The sequence below is a fragment of the Quercus robur genome, chromosome 4, assembly GCF_932294415.1.
Source record: "Quercus robur chromosome 4, dhQueRobu3.1, whole genome shotgun sequence".
Lineage (NCBI taxonomy): Eukaryota > Viridiplantae > Streptophyta > Magnoliopsida > Fagales > Fagaceae > Quercus > Quercus robur.
Genome location: NC_065537.1, coordinates 77,408,719 through 77,425,295, shown reverse-complemented (window position 1 = coordinate 77,425,295; position 16,577 = coordinate 77,408,719). Strand labels below are relative to the sequence as shown.

The 16,577-nt window shown below is 30.3% G+C and overlaps 2 protein-coding genes across 3 annotated transcripts; one reads left to right on the top strand and one right to left on the bottom strand.

Annotated features, from left to right (window-relative positions):
• Positions 1-7,067: 7,067 nt before the first annotated feature.
• On the bottom strand, positions 7,068-11,982 carry LOC126723804 (inositol transporter 4-like). Of its 2 annotated transcripts, none has more exons than XM_050427600.1 (6): positions 11,875-11,982; positions 11,077-11,243; positions 10,563-10,969; positions 10,375-10,482; positions 8,341-8,946; positions 7,068-7,716 (listed from the first exon to the last, which is right to left on the bottom strand). In XM_050427600.1, the coding sequence occupies exons 2-6, from the start codon at positions 11,210-11,212 to the stop codon at positions 7,234-7,236; spliced, it is 1,740 nt and encodes a 579-aa protein (XP_050283557.1). In that variant the 5' UTR covers positions 11,213-11,243; positions 11,875-11,982; the 3' UTR covers positions 7,068-7,233. The 2 variants fall into 2 exon arrangements, with proteins under 2 accessions (XP_050283557.1, XP_050283558.1); XM_050427601.1 differs by having other exon boundaries at positions 11,077-11,234; positions 11,875-11,913.
• A 3,456-nt stretch (positions 11,983-15,438) lies between these two features.
• LOC126722650 (UPF0496 protein 4-like) lies at positions 15,439-16,419 on the top strand. Its single transcript, XM_050425795.1, has one exon. It carries the CDS (start codon positions 15,439-15,441, stop codon positions 16,417-16,419), a length of 981 nt encoding a protein of 326 aa, XP_050281752.1.
• Positions 16,420-16,577: the final 158 nt, after the last annotated feature.

Here is a 16,577-nt window from a genome sequence, read left to right as displayed (position 1 = left end):
GGTTAAAAATGCAAAGAGATCTTCTTCTTCTTTTTTTTTGTCACAATGATAATATATGTGGACCAAATTGCTAGTGAATTGTTTGTTGCCATGTGGTTAATGTTGAGACACTGGTTTATCATATAAATATAGTGTTTGTTCGAACTTTCCTCTACATCTAAAGGCTGTTAATTAGTAAAATTCGGGATTATTTCTTTGACCAAACCGTGAGAATCGGAATTTTGTGCTATATTTAAACTGCAATATATGTTTCCATCTGCCAATTTGTCAATATTACAGAGAAGCTGCAGGCTCAAATTTAAGATGTTTGGGTGTATTTTGTTGATATTTTTGGACAGATTCAGTTTTAGAAATAACAAAAAAATAAATAAATAAAGGAAATAAATAAAATCCCTTTGTAGTTTTACTTTAAAATCCAAAAATCCTGGGTAAATTTTGTTGATCTTTTGGACAGATTCATTTTTATAAATAAAAAAAATAAAAAAGGAAACAGACAAAATCTTGTAGGATTCTTACTTTAAAATCCAAAATCCTTTGAAAGTTTGAGTGTAACTTAATCCCACATAATATTGTTTGTTAATTAGATAATGCATAAACTTCCTACGATTTTTAAATTAAAACAAAGTTCCGGTGGCATTTTTTTTTATATGAAAATACAACTCTAAATATAAACATGTATTATCGTGTGAGTAATTCACATGAGGATTAAGTTACACTTAAAACATGGATAGATTTTGTGTTTTAGGGAGAAACCACAAATATTTTTGTGTATTTTTCCTTCAATTTATTAAAAAATAGTGCATTAAAATATTAAATGTGTCTTAACTTGTCTTAGTCAGCTGAACTCAGAAAATTAGTTAACAAGTCCATTTTATATTATCATTTAATGAAATAATGACCCAAAAAAAAAAGTATCACTGGTGGAATCGTTTGGTGAGCAATAAGACAATGAAATAAGATAAATTTTCCTTTTTGGTTTTTACTAAGTTTAATGATATTGTAAATTTCACTATCTGGCTGCAATGCTGTAATTTGCTGTCATTATTTCTTGTGATAATCCTTCATTGCTTTCTTGATACTAAAAAACAAAACTAGATTACAAGTTACATCCTTTAAATTTTGAGTTATTTTGATTTTGTTCCCTTGTGTAAAGTTCTGAATATTTTTCCCTACTTGCATTCATGCTCTTTAAAAACCGCATAATCTCCAAAATAGTAGCCATGAATGAAATAAGTAAAAAGGAAAAAAAAAATCTAAAAACTAAATTATATGGATTAATAAATAAATAAGTAATTGTCATTGTGGCTTCAATAGGGCTTAAAAACAACATAATTTTGTAAATTTTCGTCATTTTGAGTTTATGTGATATTTAATGACCACCTTATCAATTGACATAGAGAATAAGGATGAAATTCAAAAGAATCAAAACACTACAATGTTAGGGATGAAAACCTAAAATTTTAAATTTAAGGAGGTGAAATGGAAATGAGATTGAACTTAGGGTGTAACTAAAAATTTTAACTTAAAAATAATAAATTACTTTACTAAATTATACATGCATGCATTTGCAAAAGCCAAGGACAGAAAAGTTTGATCCAATGTACTATAGGACTTTCTGGATGGCCCTTGATTTGCTCTTGTCTGAATGGATTTTTCATTTTTCCATTCATTGTTATTCAATAATTGTGTAGTTTAATGTGAGGCGCGAACTGATATCATATACAAACAACAGCCTATTTTATATAATTGATAGCCATTTATAGTTTTTTTTTTTTTTTCTTTTCTTTTTTGTGCTGTTGAAAATACATTACTTTGAATAGACCCCACTTCTATAGACATGAAGAGAAATGCAAGGCAAGAATGCACATGTAGTGTGAGCCCTACTTTGAGATTCCAAAATCCAAATATCTTCTAGAGTAGCCAACATGGTATTAGTATTATGTAATATGTAATTGCCTAATAGAGCCATTTAGATAGAACTATATAGTTTAGTTCTATCTAAATGGTTCTATTAGGCAATTATTTTTTCTTTTCCCATAACAATATTTAAAAAATAATTCATAAACCAATACTCTTAGGATATCCATTAACTTTTTCCTAAAAATAATACTCATGAAATACAATTGAGGTGTATTCTACCCTAATAAGTACAAGATCCACCCAAGATAAGAATTACTAACTTTTTTTAACAATCTATTAAAGATGACTTATTATAACTAGTATGTACTCCTCGAATACAACTGAGTTGTACTCCATCCTAATACATACAAGCCACCAAATATAAGAATGGACTTTCTTCCAAACCTATTAAAAATGACTTATTATAATTGGTACATAATAAAAATAGTACTCATGGACTATATTTGTTGTGTATTCTATGCACCCTAATATATACAAGCCACCTAATATAAGAATTAACTTTTTTTTTCAAAACCTATTAAAAATGACTTATTATAATTGGTACATAATAAAAATAGTACTTCTATAACACAATTGAGGAGTATCTCACCCTAATAAACACAACCCATTTAACATAAGAATGAACTTTCTCAAACTATTAAAGAGAGAACTTACTTTTTATGTACATAATAAAAATAGCATGTGTTCACCCCTAATAATAGTTTACTTTTTATATATATTTTTTTTGAGCTTATATCATATTTGTTTTTATTAAACTTACTTTTTATGTACATAATAAAAATAGCATGTGTTCACCCCAAATAATAGTTTACTTTTTATATATATTTTTTTGAGCTTATATCATATTTGTTTTTATTAAATAATTTGTATTTATTGTTGTGGAATATCATATCACAATACTTCATGAAGCAAAGATATATGTGAAGGTAAGCAAAAGATAAATAAATTACTTGTCAAGAGGGACTGTGATGCAATGATTGAACTGTGGGGCAGTTGTGAAGGACCTTTTTGTATTGGTCATTTGAATTAGATTAACAGAATAAGACCAATGGATAGCGATTCCTTTGGAGGATAGTTTGGTTGGGAAAACATTTTCTTTGAAGATTTCTCATATGATTCCCATAGAATTGAGAAGGTTCCAAAAGTTCTCTGATTGGGATTTAAAGTTGTTTCCGTTGTGAAACTAATGGTCTGTATGGGCATGAACAAAAAGGAGAGGAAAAACAAAAACAACAGCAATAACAAGATTAGGAAAAAAAAAAGTAATAGTATGAGACAAAAGAAAACTAATATAAGGTATGGGTGATTGGGAGAACAGTTAGAACATCCAGTTGATGAGGTTGCACACGACTCTAAGATGATGATGTTTTGATTATTGCATTCAATGTTAACCAAAAAAAAAAAGATTATTGCATTCAATGAATAGGACTTGTCTTTAGAGAAAAAGGACATGTAACATTTAAGTACATATATATAGGGATAAAAACAATAGTTTTTATTTTATTTATGATGTTTACATATTTGTATTGTAGTCTAAAATATTGATTCATTCAGTTTTCACTATCCATAATGCATCTATGTGTCCAGAAAAAGGAAAACACTTATATAAAAAAATAATGTCTTAGTCTTTTGATTAGATTATTTTATTTTTTATTCATAATACACCATGGAACCACTTGTAAAACATCCAAATAGTTTGATTGAGATTCAACATATTGAAATGAGTAATTCTAGTATCACATAAAAAATCATAACTTTTATCACAACTATCTTACCTGACAAGCTGTGATTGACTATCTGTCACTTTCATATGGACCAATTACTTTTTATTCATCATTCACAGTTTGTCACGTAAACAATTGTGGCAAGAGTTTTGCATTTTTTTTGTGTTACTAGATTTTTTTTTTTTTTTTTTTTTTTTTTTTTTTTTTTTTGGTATTGAAATATGTTGCAGAGTAACTTTTCTAAATCAGACTATTTCACTTTTTACCTGGGAACAACAACAAACAGATAGAACAAGGCCAGAAATTAGGATTTAGGAATGAAAATTGGCAATGAGTTGTTCTGGGGCTGGATTAATTCAAGCCCAAATCCAATTAATTGGGTAAAGTTTGGGGGTGGGGAATAGAGAGCCCATTATGAGGGCCCAAGAAGTTTGGTGGGCTTGGATCTATTGTGACCAATAATATTATGACCAGCAAGCAGCATCAGCATCTTTATGCTTTTTTTTTAGCCCAGCTCGTCTCTGTGGAGTGTTGGACTTTACTTTTCATTTTCGTCATCTCCTTTCTTTTTCTTTTTTCTTTTTTTTTTCTTTTTTTCAATTAAATTCTTACAAGTTCTATACATTATTATATGACTAATATTACTAAAAATTTTATAAATTACAACATTTTATTTTTTTACTATTAACAACTTACTAACTTTTAAAATCATAAAAAAAATAAATCGTGTTCATAATAATAATAATGAAAATTTTATTATTATTATACACATTTGGCATTTTCCATATTTAAAGTAATCTTGCATGTAATAGTAATGATTGATACATAATATATTTAATATTATTCTATAAAATTAGGTGACTTTGTAAAAAAATCGTAATGAAATTTTTAGGTTTTAGCAAACATCTAAACTTTTTTAATTGGATGGGAAGAGAAAGAAACCCAGGCTAAAGGACTTCTTAACAAGTAACCCCTTTTTTTTACATTTATGTGGCATTGGGGCAAGTAAAGATAACATTAATTAAATAAACTTCTTCAAAGGTCAACACAAGTTACATCCATGACTTTTGTTCAAAAAAAAAAAAAAAAAAAAAAGTTACAACCATGACTTGAAGCAACCTCTTTCCCACAAGTAAAATTAATTGCAATAGTACTATACGGATTCTCTTAAAAAATCTACAATGTAATCTCTATGCAGCAATTACGTTAGTTATTTTAAACGTGTAGTAATTCTCTATGTAGCAATGTAATCAACATATTTTATATGTTATAAATGCATGAAAGAGGATTCTATGATTTTGTAAAACTTTTAGTGCATTTTGCGTTATTTCGAAATTTCCAACTGTTTTTTTTTTTTTATGCATCAAAAGGAAAAACAGAGGACTAAAAGCTAAGGCCCTAACATATGATTTTTAGGGATTTGCAGTACTAGTGTGTTAACTAGTACTGCTAATTCTATCTCTTTTGGTTCATTTGGATGCTAATTTTGGCTTTAACTTTATTAATATGTGTATTTGGGACTCAAAAAAAGAATAAGTGTATTTGAAATAATTAAATGAAATGCATACAGCACAAGTCTTTTTTTAATAGAGCAAAATCCCCAAAGTTCAAATCATTTTGTGTGGTTAGATTCATCTAAATACAAACCTTTTTAGATTTATGCTACTTTTTTAATGTTTTTTTTTTAAGTTAGGGACATTTCCCCTAAATATTATATTAATTTCTTATGGTTATCTTTCTAATGTGCATGCACCAAACTTTTGTTTTATTATTATTATTTTTGGAAGTTTGAAAGGGTTTTATTTAATTTCCTTATAAGTTGTAATTCAGAAGAAGCATCTTTCCTTTTGTATTTTTCTATGTTTTTTTTATGCAAATTAGAGGTAATGGAAACCAAGAGGAACCAGCTCGCTAGATCCTAATATTAATATAAAATGCAATATGCACGTTCCTTAATTTGTAATAGAAGCAAATGCATGTGAATATGTGATGGTCGCAAATAGGAATGTGCATTTTTTTTTTATACCTCCTTATTATAAGAACCTTCGAAGAAAACCATTAGTCCGAGTAATGACCAAAGAAATACAAAGAACATGGCGACCCTCTATTTTATCTTCACCTATAATTCTGGACATTTGACTATTGCATCCTCTTAAGCTATCTCTATTACATTATGTGATAAACATAACATGATTCCACTCACACGTTTGTGATTTGATTCTGCTAGACAGTAGTTTTTTTTTTTTTTTTTTAAATAAGATAATTTTATTGAAAATGAAATGAGAACCTTCCCCATCAACCTCCCTAAAACACACAGAAAGCCCGACTAGCAACTGCATGAGCTGCTTGCTTAGCATAGTAGCATACCTAAGAATATGAGACAATTGCTAATTGTGAGTTTGTGACTTGATCCCAAAAAAAATGATTATCCTCGCTAATAGATGCAATAGACCAATGGGTAAGAGAAGTTGAGCATAGATGATTAGACTAGATGACATTAAGGGCATCTTCTTCAAAAATAACATTAGTGACCCCAAAAACTTGCACTTCAAAATTAATTATTCTATCAATGTGTGATTTTCTTCACGCGTCAAAATAGTTAGTTAGATATTAATTCTTAAATCTTCAATGAATGCGGCCTCTTTGAACACTTATTATGTTTTATTGGGAAGTAATCATAGAAGCTTATGCTTTTCACTAAGACTTCGAGTCCTCTAAAAATGTCCTACGAACCATCATGTAATGAGTTAAAGAGGATTCCTCTAAACCAATTTGAAAGAAAATTTTTTCTAATAAACTAAATACTAAACACACTTAATTAAATAAGTCAAATAAATTAGAAAATAAACTTAACCGACACCACCATATAGGCCATTATGATCCAATTTTCTCTTTTGAGAAATGGATCAATTTCTATTTTATAGTTTGGATTATATTACTACCGGTACTCTCTACCCTTAGGGCCTTCGTGGTTCCTCCTCTAGTCTCCAGTAGATAATTCAAATCTATGCATGTATTTCTCAATTGAGCATTCATATTATTCTTAAATTTGCTTGTAAGACAAGAAAAAAAAATTTTCCTTTGTTGAATTATTCCTAATTTTATCTTTGAATCTTTATTTTACATTAAATACTTTTAAACGGAGATCTTCTTGACTCATGTTTGAACGTCTCCTATGAAAATTTTGAATTTCTTTATTAATAGTCCAACAATTATTCAATATCTCTAAACCATAGTCCAATATGCTCAAGGGTTTGAACTAATTATTTGTAAGTTGTGATTAATTAATTATAATAATCACCTGAACAAAAAAATGGCTTTCAAATTTGATTGCGGTTTAACTTTTCTATCATATGAATAATTTGATATAAAAGAACCCAAAAATTGAATATTGTTATTGGTGCTGGTAGTCAATTCTAGAAATAATTAAATCAACATGACTATTATATATACCGTAATATTTCAAGCTAACTACATGGTTTCAATTTCATGCATGGGAAAATAAACAAAAACAACAACAACAAAACTTGTAAACATGAAAAAGTGAAAAATAAACCAATTGTCGAATGAAAAGAGTATTTATGGACAATTAAGCAGAAACTCCATCAATGTTTTGAGCCTTTTCCTTCCTCTCAAATGGCCATGGTCTGAAGCCTTTGCGTAGTACCTTCTCAATTTCCTCAAGTGGCACACCTTTGGTTTCAGGAACCAAAAAGTAGATTGCTATTAATCCAAGAAAAGAAAACCCAGCAAACAAAAGAAATGTGCCCCATGAACCCAAAGCCTCTGTGAGGGACAAGAAGTTCATGCTGACTATCAAGTTGGCTGTCCAATTTGACATAGCTGCGACCCCTCCACCAAAACCTCTATACTTCAGTGGGTATATCTCTGCATTCACTATCCAAGGGCCTGTCCCCATGCCTAGGGAGTAAACAATGATGTAAAACCCTAATAGTAAAACTGCAAACAGCCCTAATTTGCTAGGGCAACCCTCATCATACCACACTCGATGTTGTTGAGTACACATGTTTCCTATTGCCTTTTCATTTGCCAAGCAAGACCCAGGTTGGAACTGCTTACAAAAACACCCAAAAAAAAAAAAAAAGTCAATACATGAAGCTCATGGAGTATACAAGATAACAGAGTATGAGTGAGTCATGCCATAGCAACTAATTTGTAGCTAAATAATACAAAAAACCTAATTCAAAACTTTATTTATAATGTTATTGGTGTAGTATCAATTATATTTGTTTTCACGTTAGTTTGTAAGTCTTTTGTAATAAAATTAGTTGTAAGTTAAGCACTTTTTAAAGAGTATTATAGATTAAGTGAAGAAGTAATACTATGATAATTATAATATTAACTATATAGGTTTTACAAATTAATGTAATGCGTCAACTTTTAAACATAAAAGAAAAATAATGATGTTATGGATATTGCAGGTTTGACTACATAATGTTCACAAACTAATATAAGAATCAAAATGATTGGTAGATTTTAACATTAAAAACGAATGTTTGACAATGAGATAAAAGAATGATCATCCCAGTAGTAAACCAATGTCTCAAATTTTAACATAAAAGAATGATTGTTGACATGCACCAATTATATTTATTATCGCACCAATTTGTAAGTTACTTTGTAATATATTAGTAGTACTTTTAACATTTTCCTAAGTGAAAGCAGGAAATCTTACCTTGTCACCTTCACTTGCACAGAATCCGCATTTTTGTTTCAAACAGGTCATGCAATTCCACCTGGAAGTGTCAGGGGCTGAAATGTAAGCTGTGCAAGTGCTGTTGTTGCCAAAATGGCTAGAGTCATAGCTGTTTATCCCTGGTGCATGTTGAGAAGATTGATAAAACACAGTAGATAACACAACAAGGCCAATGATAATAAAGACCAAAGAAACAATCATCATTCTTCTCCTCCCTTGTCTGTCCATAAAAAGCATGCTGATAATTGAACCTACAGCATTCAACCCAGTTGTAATAAGAGACAGTGCTAAAGCCACGGCCTTGGAAGCAAAACCAGCAAGCTGCATTATACTTGCACCATAATACATCACTGAATTGATACCAACAAATTGTTGGACTACTTGGACAGCCACACCAGCATATAAAGCTCTTCTTACTTCAATGTTTTTCATGGCACTCCTGAATTTTGTAAAAACATTATTCCCTATTGAAGCTTCATCAGCTTCAGCTGCTTCAATTGATGCCTTCAATTGCTCTAGTTCTTTTCCAACCTCATCAATGGGATAAATCTTTCCTAGAACTTCTGTGGCTTGTTTTACTTTGCCCTAGTAAAAAGAAAGCAAAAGAAAATAAATTTAAAATCGAGTTTGGGAAAAAAAATAGCAATTAGATATATTATAAGCAATTAATAAAGTATAATTACAGATAAACAAAAATCTTACATTTAATATATAATTCACATAATTATATTCAAAGATAAGTCAAGACATATTGCCTCTTTTGTAGTTTGAAATTATAATAAACTTTGGGGAAAAAAAAAACAATTAGTTACAAATGTTTGATTTAAGCAATTAAAATTCTGCTATTTTTTTAAGTATAAATAATAATAAAAAATCACAATTGAATCAGAAAGTTACATTCAGTTAACATATTTTGTAATCTCACAAGAATGGTCAGAGTTTATTTCTTCTAACCTGTTCCATAAAAGAAATAAAATTCAGAATAATGATTAAATTGAATAAGGCAACTAACTATAATTTTATTTTAAGCAATTAACACTTTTTTTATATATACATTCAACTAAGCTTTAGAGTATAGACTCATATACATTATGCTAATTAATTTTTTTATGTATAAATAATATACCTTCAATTTTGATGTAAACAAGTGTACTAGGATATTGTCTCTTACCCCATATTCTTCAATTTGCTAAAGATTGATTGATGTAGTATACTAAATAAGGGGTTTTATAATTTATACTGAATACTTATAAAATTTAATCCAATTTCTAAAAGTCTTTCTTTCTTTTCTTTCTCTCTCTTTTTCCCACATTTTGGTCAATAACTCCAAAATTGATCCATTTGCAAAATTTTCTAGATTTTCCTAACAGAGGGAAGTCTATGCATTGATGCCCTCACACATACATAAAACAAAAGTTCTACCCCCTAAAAAAAAAAAGAAGAAAGAAAGAAAGAGAAAAACCAGAATTAAAAGAAGCACTTTCTTCCTTTTTGCTAGTATAGCCCCTACTACTTCCTCAGCATTGATATTGCAGCAATAAATTCTAATCAAGATGCCAACAATTATAAAATTTTGATGTGAAAAATAACAAACAAAAGCATAAAATTTAACAATGAACCACATTAACATTTTGCAATGAACCCAAATTTTGGGCTCCTTTGAAGCTAGTAGAAAGTCACAAAATCCTACTTACATTCAATCAGCAAAATCCTACTACATTTACTAAAAAAAACCAATAATACATTCAGTCATAAATCAAGATTCAAGGCAATCTTTAATATGTTATATAGAATTGCTAACAATAAATTTAAGCTAGAAGTCTTGTAACTGCTAATGTTTTCAATGAAGACATCTATGATTCAAATTCCCCCTCTTCTAACCATTGTGTCATCAAAAATATCTATGAATTTAAAAATTTTCCCAATGCATGTCAAATCAGAATTGGAACCATGGAATTAACAAACGTGCTTAAGATCTATCAAGCTATGGATCTAAAAGTAACATAATCACACCTGCTTGTATAGCCAACGTGGTGATTCGGGCAGTAAGAGCATTAGGACAAATTGGACGATGGGAGGAATTCCGGCCACTCCAAGCATCCATCGCCAAGTTCCCGGAACCTGAAAAACAAACAAAATATGAGAAAACAGAATAAAAAAGAACTTAAAACCAACTAGAAAAGCTTAAAAGCCTTAAATACCTTAGTAAAGCCTAAGTTGATTAAATATGATAAGAATTGACCAAAGGTTAGCAAGAAACCATTCATGCTTATCAAAGCCCCCCTGATTTGAGCAGGGGAGGTTTCAGAGATATATAAAGGGGAAGTCATGGATGTCATCCCGACGCCTAATCCAACCAAAATCCTCCCAGTCACAACAATTGATGGGAATGGTGCAACTGCCATCACCAATGAGCCGATAAAAAATAGTACATCAGCAGTTAAAATTGCCTTTTTTCGCCCCAAGCTATCGTTCATCCAGGCTCCAATTGCAGCACCAATGATTGCAGCCGCGACTGATGTACTTACAATCAACTCTTGCAACCATGTGTGCTTGTCAACTGATTTGAAATCGTCACGTATATACAATAAAGCTCCAGAGATTACAGCTAAAGAAAACCAAGATAATAAAAATATATACATTAATCACAATGAAATTAAAGGTTCAAAAATAGAACAAATAAAAAAAAGGAAGAGATGAGAGGATAAAGTGTACCAGTATCATAGCCAAAGAGGAGACCACCAATACCAGCAGTCGTAGCTAGTCTCAATATATATGGTGTTTTCCATATAGTTCGAAATAACTCAGTGAACTCTGTCTTGTTCACAGGTGCAATACCTCCTTCCACCATTGTTGTGCAAATTAAGAACCTTCTGAATTTCCTAGAAGAAGTTAATGATATAACAAATATAAATATTACATCAAAAAAACAAGAAAGAACAATATTTAGAAAATAAAAATACAAAGTAACATAACTGTGTTCTTATCATAATTTGAGTTTTTTTTTCTTCTTAGACAGATTTTAAGTCGTTTATTCTTAGTCCAGAAGGCAATTAAACACATTTGTGCATCACTAGTATCAACAATTTAAAGTCTTTTATTTTCTTAATCCAATACGCAATAAAATACAAAGTTGGTTTCAATATCACTAATTCAAGTTCCCAATTATTCCAACAATGAAAAACAAATAAACTAGAAAAGAAAAAACCACAAAGATCACTTTATCCTAGTGCAGATTTGATGAAACAACAATAGCTTTAAAATTGAGTTTCACATAAGGATGAAAAAAACATGCAGTGTAAACCCAACAAGTGCCAATTATTCCAACGGTGAAAAGAAAGAATAAAATCAATAAACAAAAGAAAAGAAAAAGAAAAGCCACAAAGATCAGTTATCCTAGTGCAGAGTTGATGATGATGAAACAACAATAGCTTTAAAATTGAGTTTCAGAACACATGCAAAAAAAAAAAAAAAAAAAAAAAAAAAACAGAGTGTGTGTAAGTAACCCAGTACCTTTGTCTATTCGAGTTTGTGAATAATTCCCAGTTTTGATTTACAATGTGAGAGAGTGAAAAATTTTCTACTTCGATTTTTAATTTTATAGTCACTGTGATGAAAAAAATAAAAAAAAAACAAAGAAATTTGAAGTTATCGAGAATTCCTAGTCAGCTCCACTACTGACACTTCACTTATCTACTGACTTTACAGTTATTGACCAGGCAAAATAACAGTTGTATAGTATGTGATTATCGATGGATAACTTATGGATTAGCCTTTTTTTTGTTTTTGATAAGTTAACATTTAAATCAGAAATTTCTACACCCGGCGTGTTTAATTTGGAAAACCATTCATGTATAGCTTCCATAGGAAATAGTCAAATACTCAAGCATATTGCGGTTTTTAGTATTTAAACAATAATAACACTTTTGATACATATTTTTATAATACTCAAATATGTATTTTCACAACACTAAAAATTAAACTACAATACTAAAATTTTCCAACTAAATAGACTCGCCTGTTAAAAAATCAGGAAAATTTTTATTATATACTTATATGCAGCCATGGCTATATACAAGAGTCTGTGGCAAAGAAAGAAAAGGCCAAGTGTCTAATGCCTACCTGATCATGTATATTCCACCCTTGAACACTTTTTTTTTTTTTACTGCCACAATATGTAGCAATTGCTATATACAACAAAACCTTTCCCAAAAACAAATTCAAACATGTTTGAAAAAGTCCCATTACGAAGTTCTGTCTTTTTTCTCCAAAAAAAAAAAATTCAATTTTTGGTTATTATGTAAAATAAAATAAAATAAATCAGTTTTTGGTCTTCAGGATCTAACAGCAATCTGACGTGTCATTGACCAAACAAATCTCTCTTCTTTTTTTTTTTTTTTTTTTTTGGCAGGGTGCTTTCCATAATGGTTGAATTAAAATTGGAATTGTTTTTTTCTCTTTTTTTTTTTTTGGGATATAGAAAAAATATATATTGTACAACCAAAAAATCTGGCATTTCCAAAGCCGTGCAACCAGGTACCCATTCTCATCCACCATGCTTGGTCCTTAGCTAGATTGCTGAGTTTGGGTGATGTGTTATTTTTTATTAGGTGGTATTTTATTACATTGATCTTAAAAACTGATATGTTACCAATTATAAAGATATAATTCGAATATTTATTTATGATTTGGTTGAATCCCACTAATCATATTCATTGCCACATCAATTTACAATTTTTTTATGTAATAAAAATTATAGTATTTTTAACATTTTTCTTTTATTATTGTATTAATGGATCATATTGTAGAACATATTCTCATGTTAAATTCAAGGAAAGTCTTCCAAAGGTTGTTTTACATCGTGGCTGTACTTTATACTAGCAAGTTAGCAATAGTTTTTGGTCTTAGTTAGTTCAACTGATAAAATTATCGTCAAGCAAAATATTTGAGATTCACCTTTTTTTACACCAATAACTAATTGATATCTTGACTTAATGATAAAAAATGTTCATCATAAAGGGAATGTTGTATGTTGTAATTTTATTGTATTTAACAAAATAAATAAATAAAAATTAGCATGATATTTAGGGACAATATTTTGGTCAGCATAATGATACCATTTTTCAATTTGTTACAAATGCGTTGACAAATATCATATTTCAATATATTACATTCTCGGTTTTGAAAATTCTAGTCCTTATTACCCTAAATAGTCAACTTTGTACAAAATTTAATCTTATAATTAAATCTCAAAAAAAAAAACACACAATAGGCAAGTATTAGTCAAATCTTTAAAAAGTACTACTTATCAATCCTATCTCAATTCTTTAGGATAACATGGAAGCAACGAACAATTAGGAGGCTGGTACTTTTCTTTTTCTTTTCTTTTTTTATTAATTTTTTCGGTGTATTATAAATGTCAAAACAATAAGATGACTTTACATGTGATCATGAGTTCTGTTGTCATGGTCTACTTTCAATTGATACAAAATTTCGGTTCAAATTCTTCCCTCAATTCCTCAATTATTGTATTTATTGAATTATATAAATAAATAATTTTGTCACCCACCCAAACTTTTAATTTATGTCAAATTATTGTATCTATAGATAGTAAAAAAAAAAAAAAAAAATCAATTCTCAAAAATGTGCACTAACTATTTAATTTAAACTCATGGATAAAATTACTTGTTACTGTTTTTAATTTAAACTCACTATTAAATTTTTTTTTTACCCACCGATAATAACCTGTAACAACCTAATACTTAAAATTGTTGTAAAATATTGTGGACATAACATTTCTAAAAAGATTTAAAATTGGAGGAGAAAGGGGCCAAGCTACTTAGAAGATGGGCTTAAATATAACTTTTATTTTTTGCTAAAATTATACCTAATGTAATTTTTTTTTTCCAAATGCCCAGGGGGCCTGGCCCCTTCTTGGGTCCGTCCCTACTTAGGAGTACAACTATCTGGTACTTATTCCTCTCATATAATAATGAGTTTTACTACTTGAATTCATAGTGTAATCTTCCGTTCATTTGAAAAGAGAGTCCCCCAAACCATAGGAATACCTAATAATTTTTCATATATAATATAAGCAAAATTTCAAATTGACCTGCTTTCAATATATATATATATATATATATATATATATATAATAATGATGCATCAACTAATCACAAAAAAGTTAAGATAGACATTTTTTGTTCTGTTTTTGAAATTTTTTTATAATTACATTCATTATTAATTGTTATGCTAGTTTATAAATTTTATGTACTTGATAAAAATTTCAGTATCTTAACATTTTTCTAGACTATAACAAAGAGGCTATGAAAGAAACAAGGAAGTTGACTGGAAAGGACTGGAAAGGACTGGAAAGTCCCTTCAATAAAAAAGAATCTAACCCAATCCACATTCCATACCCATAAAAACCAACCCAAAACATCCAATTGGATTGGGTTTAGTTGGATTCATGGGATCAGTGTGCTGAATATGATTATGCATCCCTTTACCAAATCTGTGGGCTATAGAAAACTACATGTTGTCTTAACGAAAGGGACGTGAACTGAAACTGGCTTGCACTAACTAATAGAATGTTGTACAACTCTCACGGCCAAGGACAAAGTTGTGCAAAATCACCTTTCATAGGAACCATCCAAAACGCATAGTACCATTTTCCTGTGATTTTTCTTTTGTCATTTCAGCTTTTCTTAGCCTGCAAGGCCCAATACATGTTACACATGTAGTGGACCGTCAACTCGTTCCAAAGCGTGTTTCATATATTAAATAATACTAACTAACAATCAAACACCAATAGATAAGACCATTTGACCAGCCGCCGATCCATTTATAGCTCACTGTTTTGAATTTTCAACAAGAAAGTGAGTGTTATAGAAGCTAGTCCGGTTTTGCACACTCTTAATACTGGTTTGTGTTACGTGAAAGCAACTCAAATACAACTTGTAGACTTTCTCTAACAAAGCTCAAATTTTTAGTTTTTGTATAAATATAAAGAAACCATCCACCAATCCTTACTATAACCAAACTTTCAAAGCTCAATCTTTTGGGTTGTGTCTCTCAATGGTACTCTTGATAGAAAAAATTAGCAAACTCTACTTCAAGCTGGAGAATAATCATCATCATCACCACCACCACCACCACCACCACCCCAAATCTGAAGCTTTATCAGCTTCATTGCAGGCTTTTCAGTCTGATGTTTCCAATATCTTGAATCAGTTGTCATTGAATTCAAAACCCGGGTCAGAAATCCTGTCCTTACCATGGATTCTACAATGTTTTGGCCTCTTACCCTCCATTCATAGAGCTTTTGCAAAGCTAGTTGTGGATATAGACTACCCCATTAGCAAATGGGAAGCTGCTTCTGTGGAAGAATATCTCAACTACAGCTTGAGTTTGATGGAGCTTTTCAATTCCATAAGTTCTTCTCTTGCATATCTTGGACACGCCAGGCTTTCATTAGCTCATGCTTTGAGCCTTGTGGAGAACTCACCCTCTTTGGCAATCGAGCGTCTCAAAGCAATTCAACCAAGAAGTTTCAACAAGGATTTCAAAGAAGGTAAAGTTAAGGAAGATGGGAAAGAAATGACTTGCAGTGGTGAGGAAAGGAATATTCATCAAGCTTTAACGGTCATGAAGAGTATTGGATTCTGGGTATGTGGAATTGTGCTGTCTGGTTTATGCAGTGATGGAAAGCCATACTTGGAAATGAGAAAATTGGTTTGTGGGTTGTTGAATTCTTCATTTGATGGATTTGATTCAGGTATATATGAGGTTGTTATGGAGCAAAAGGGTGTCTTGAAGGAGGTAAAAGAGCTGAATGATACAGTAGCTTGCTTAAATGCTGCCTTAGTCGAGGGGCAAAATAGTGAAGCAACCAAAGATTTGGAAGGAAAATTGGAAGCAGCCACAGATTTGGAAAGAAAATTGGAGGTCTTTGAGAAACTATTGGAGAGCTTGCAGAAGGAGGTGGATCATCTATTCTCTGAGGTTTTGGCTGGCAGAAGTAAATTGCTTGATTGCCTTAGACCCCAGAAGGAATAGAGATAGTTCATAGTTGTGCTGTTTACCTTTCTTTCTTTCTTTTTTTTCTTTTTTTTCTTTTTTTTTAATTGACAGTTGTGTATTTCCTATGTAAAAATCATAACTTTAGAATTCTTTTTATGTTAATGTATTCTGTAATTCTCATTGTAGTTATGTTT

Coding starts and splice junctions, on each gene's coding strand:
- LOC126722650 (XM_050425795.1), top strand. CDS start 15,439: ATGGTACTCTTGATAGAAAAAATTAGCAAACTCTACTTCAAGCTGGAG.
- LOC126723804 (XM_050427600.1), bottom strand. CDS start 11,212: ATGGTGGAAGGAGGTATTGCACCTGTGAACAAGACAGAGTTCACTGAG. Junction 10,970..11,076: donor CCTCTTTGGCTATGATACTG/GTACACTTTATC, acceptor GGTTTTCTTTAG/CTGTAATCTCTGGAGCTTTA. Junction 8,947..10,374: donor CACGTTGGCTATACAAGCAG/GTGTGATTATGT, acceptor TCTTTTTACTAG/GGCAAAGTAAAACAAGCCAC.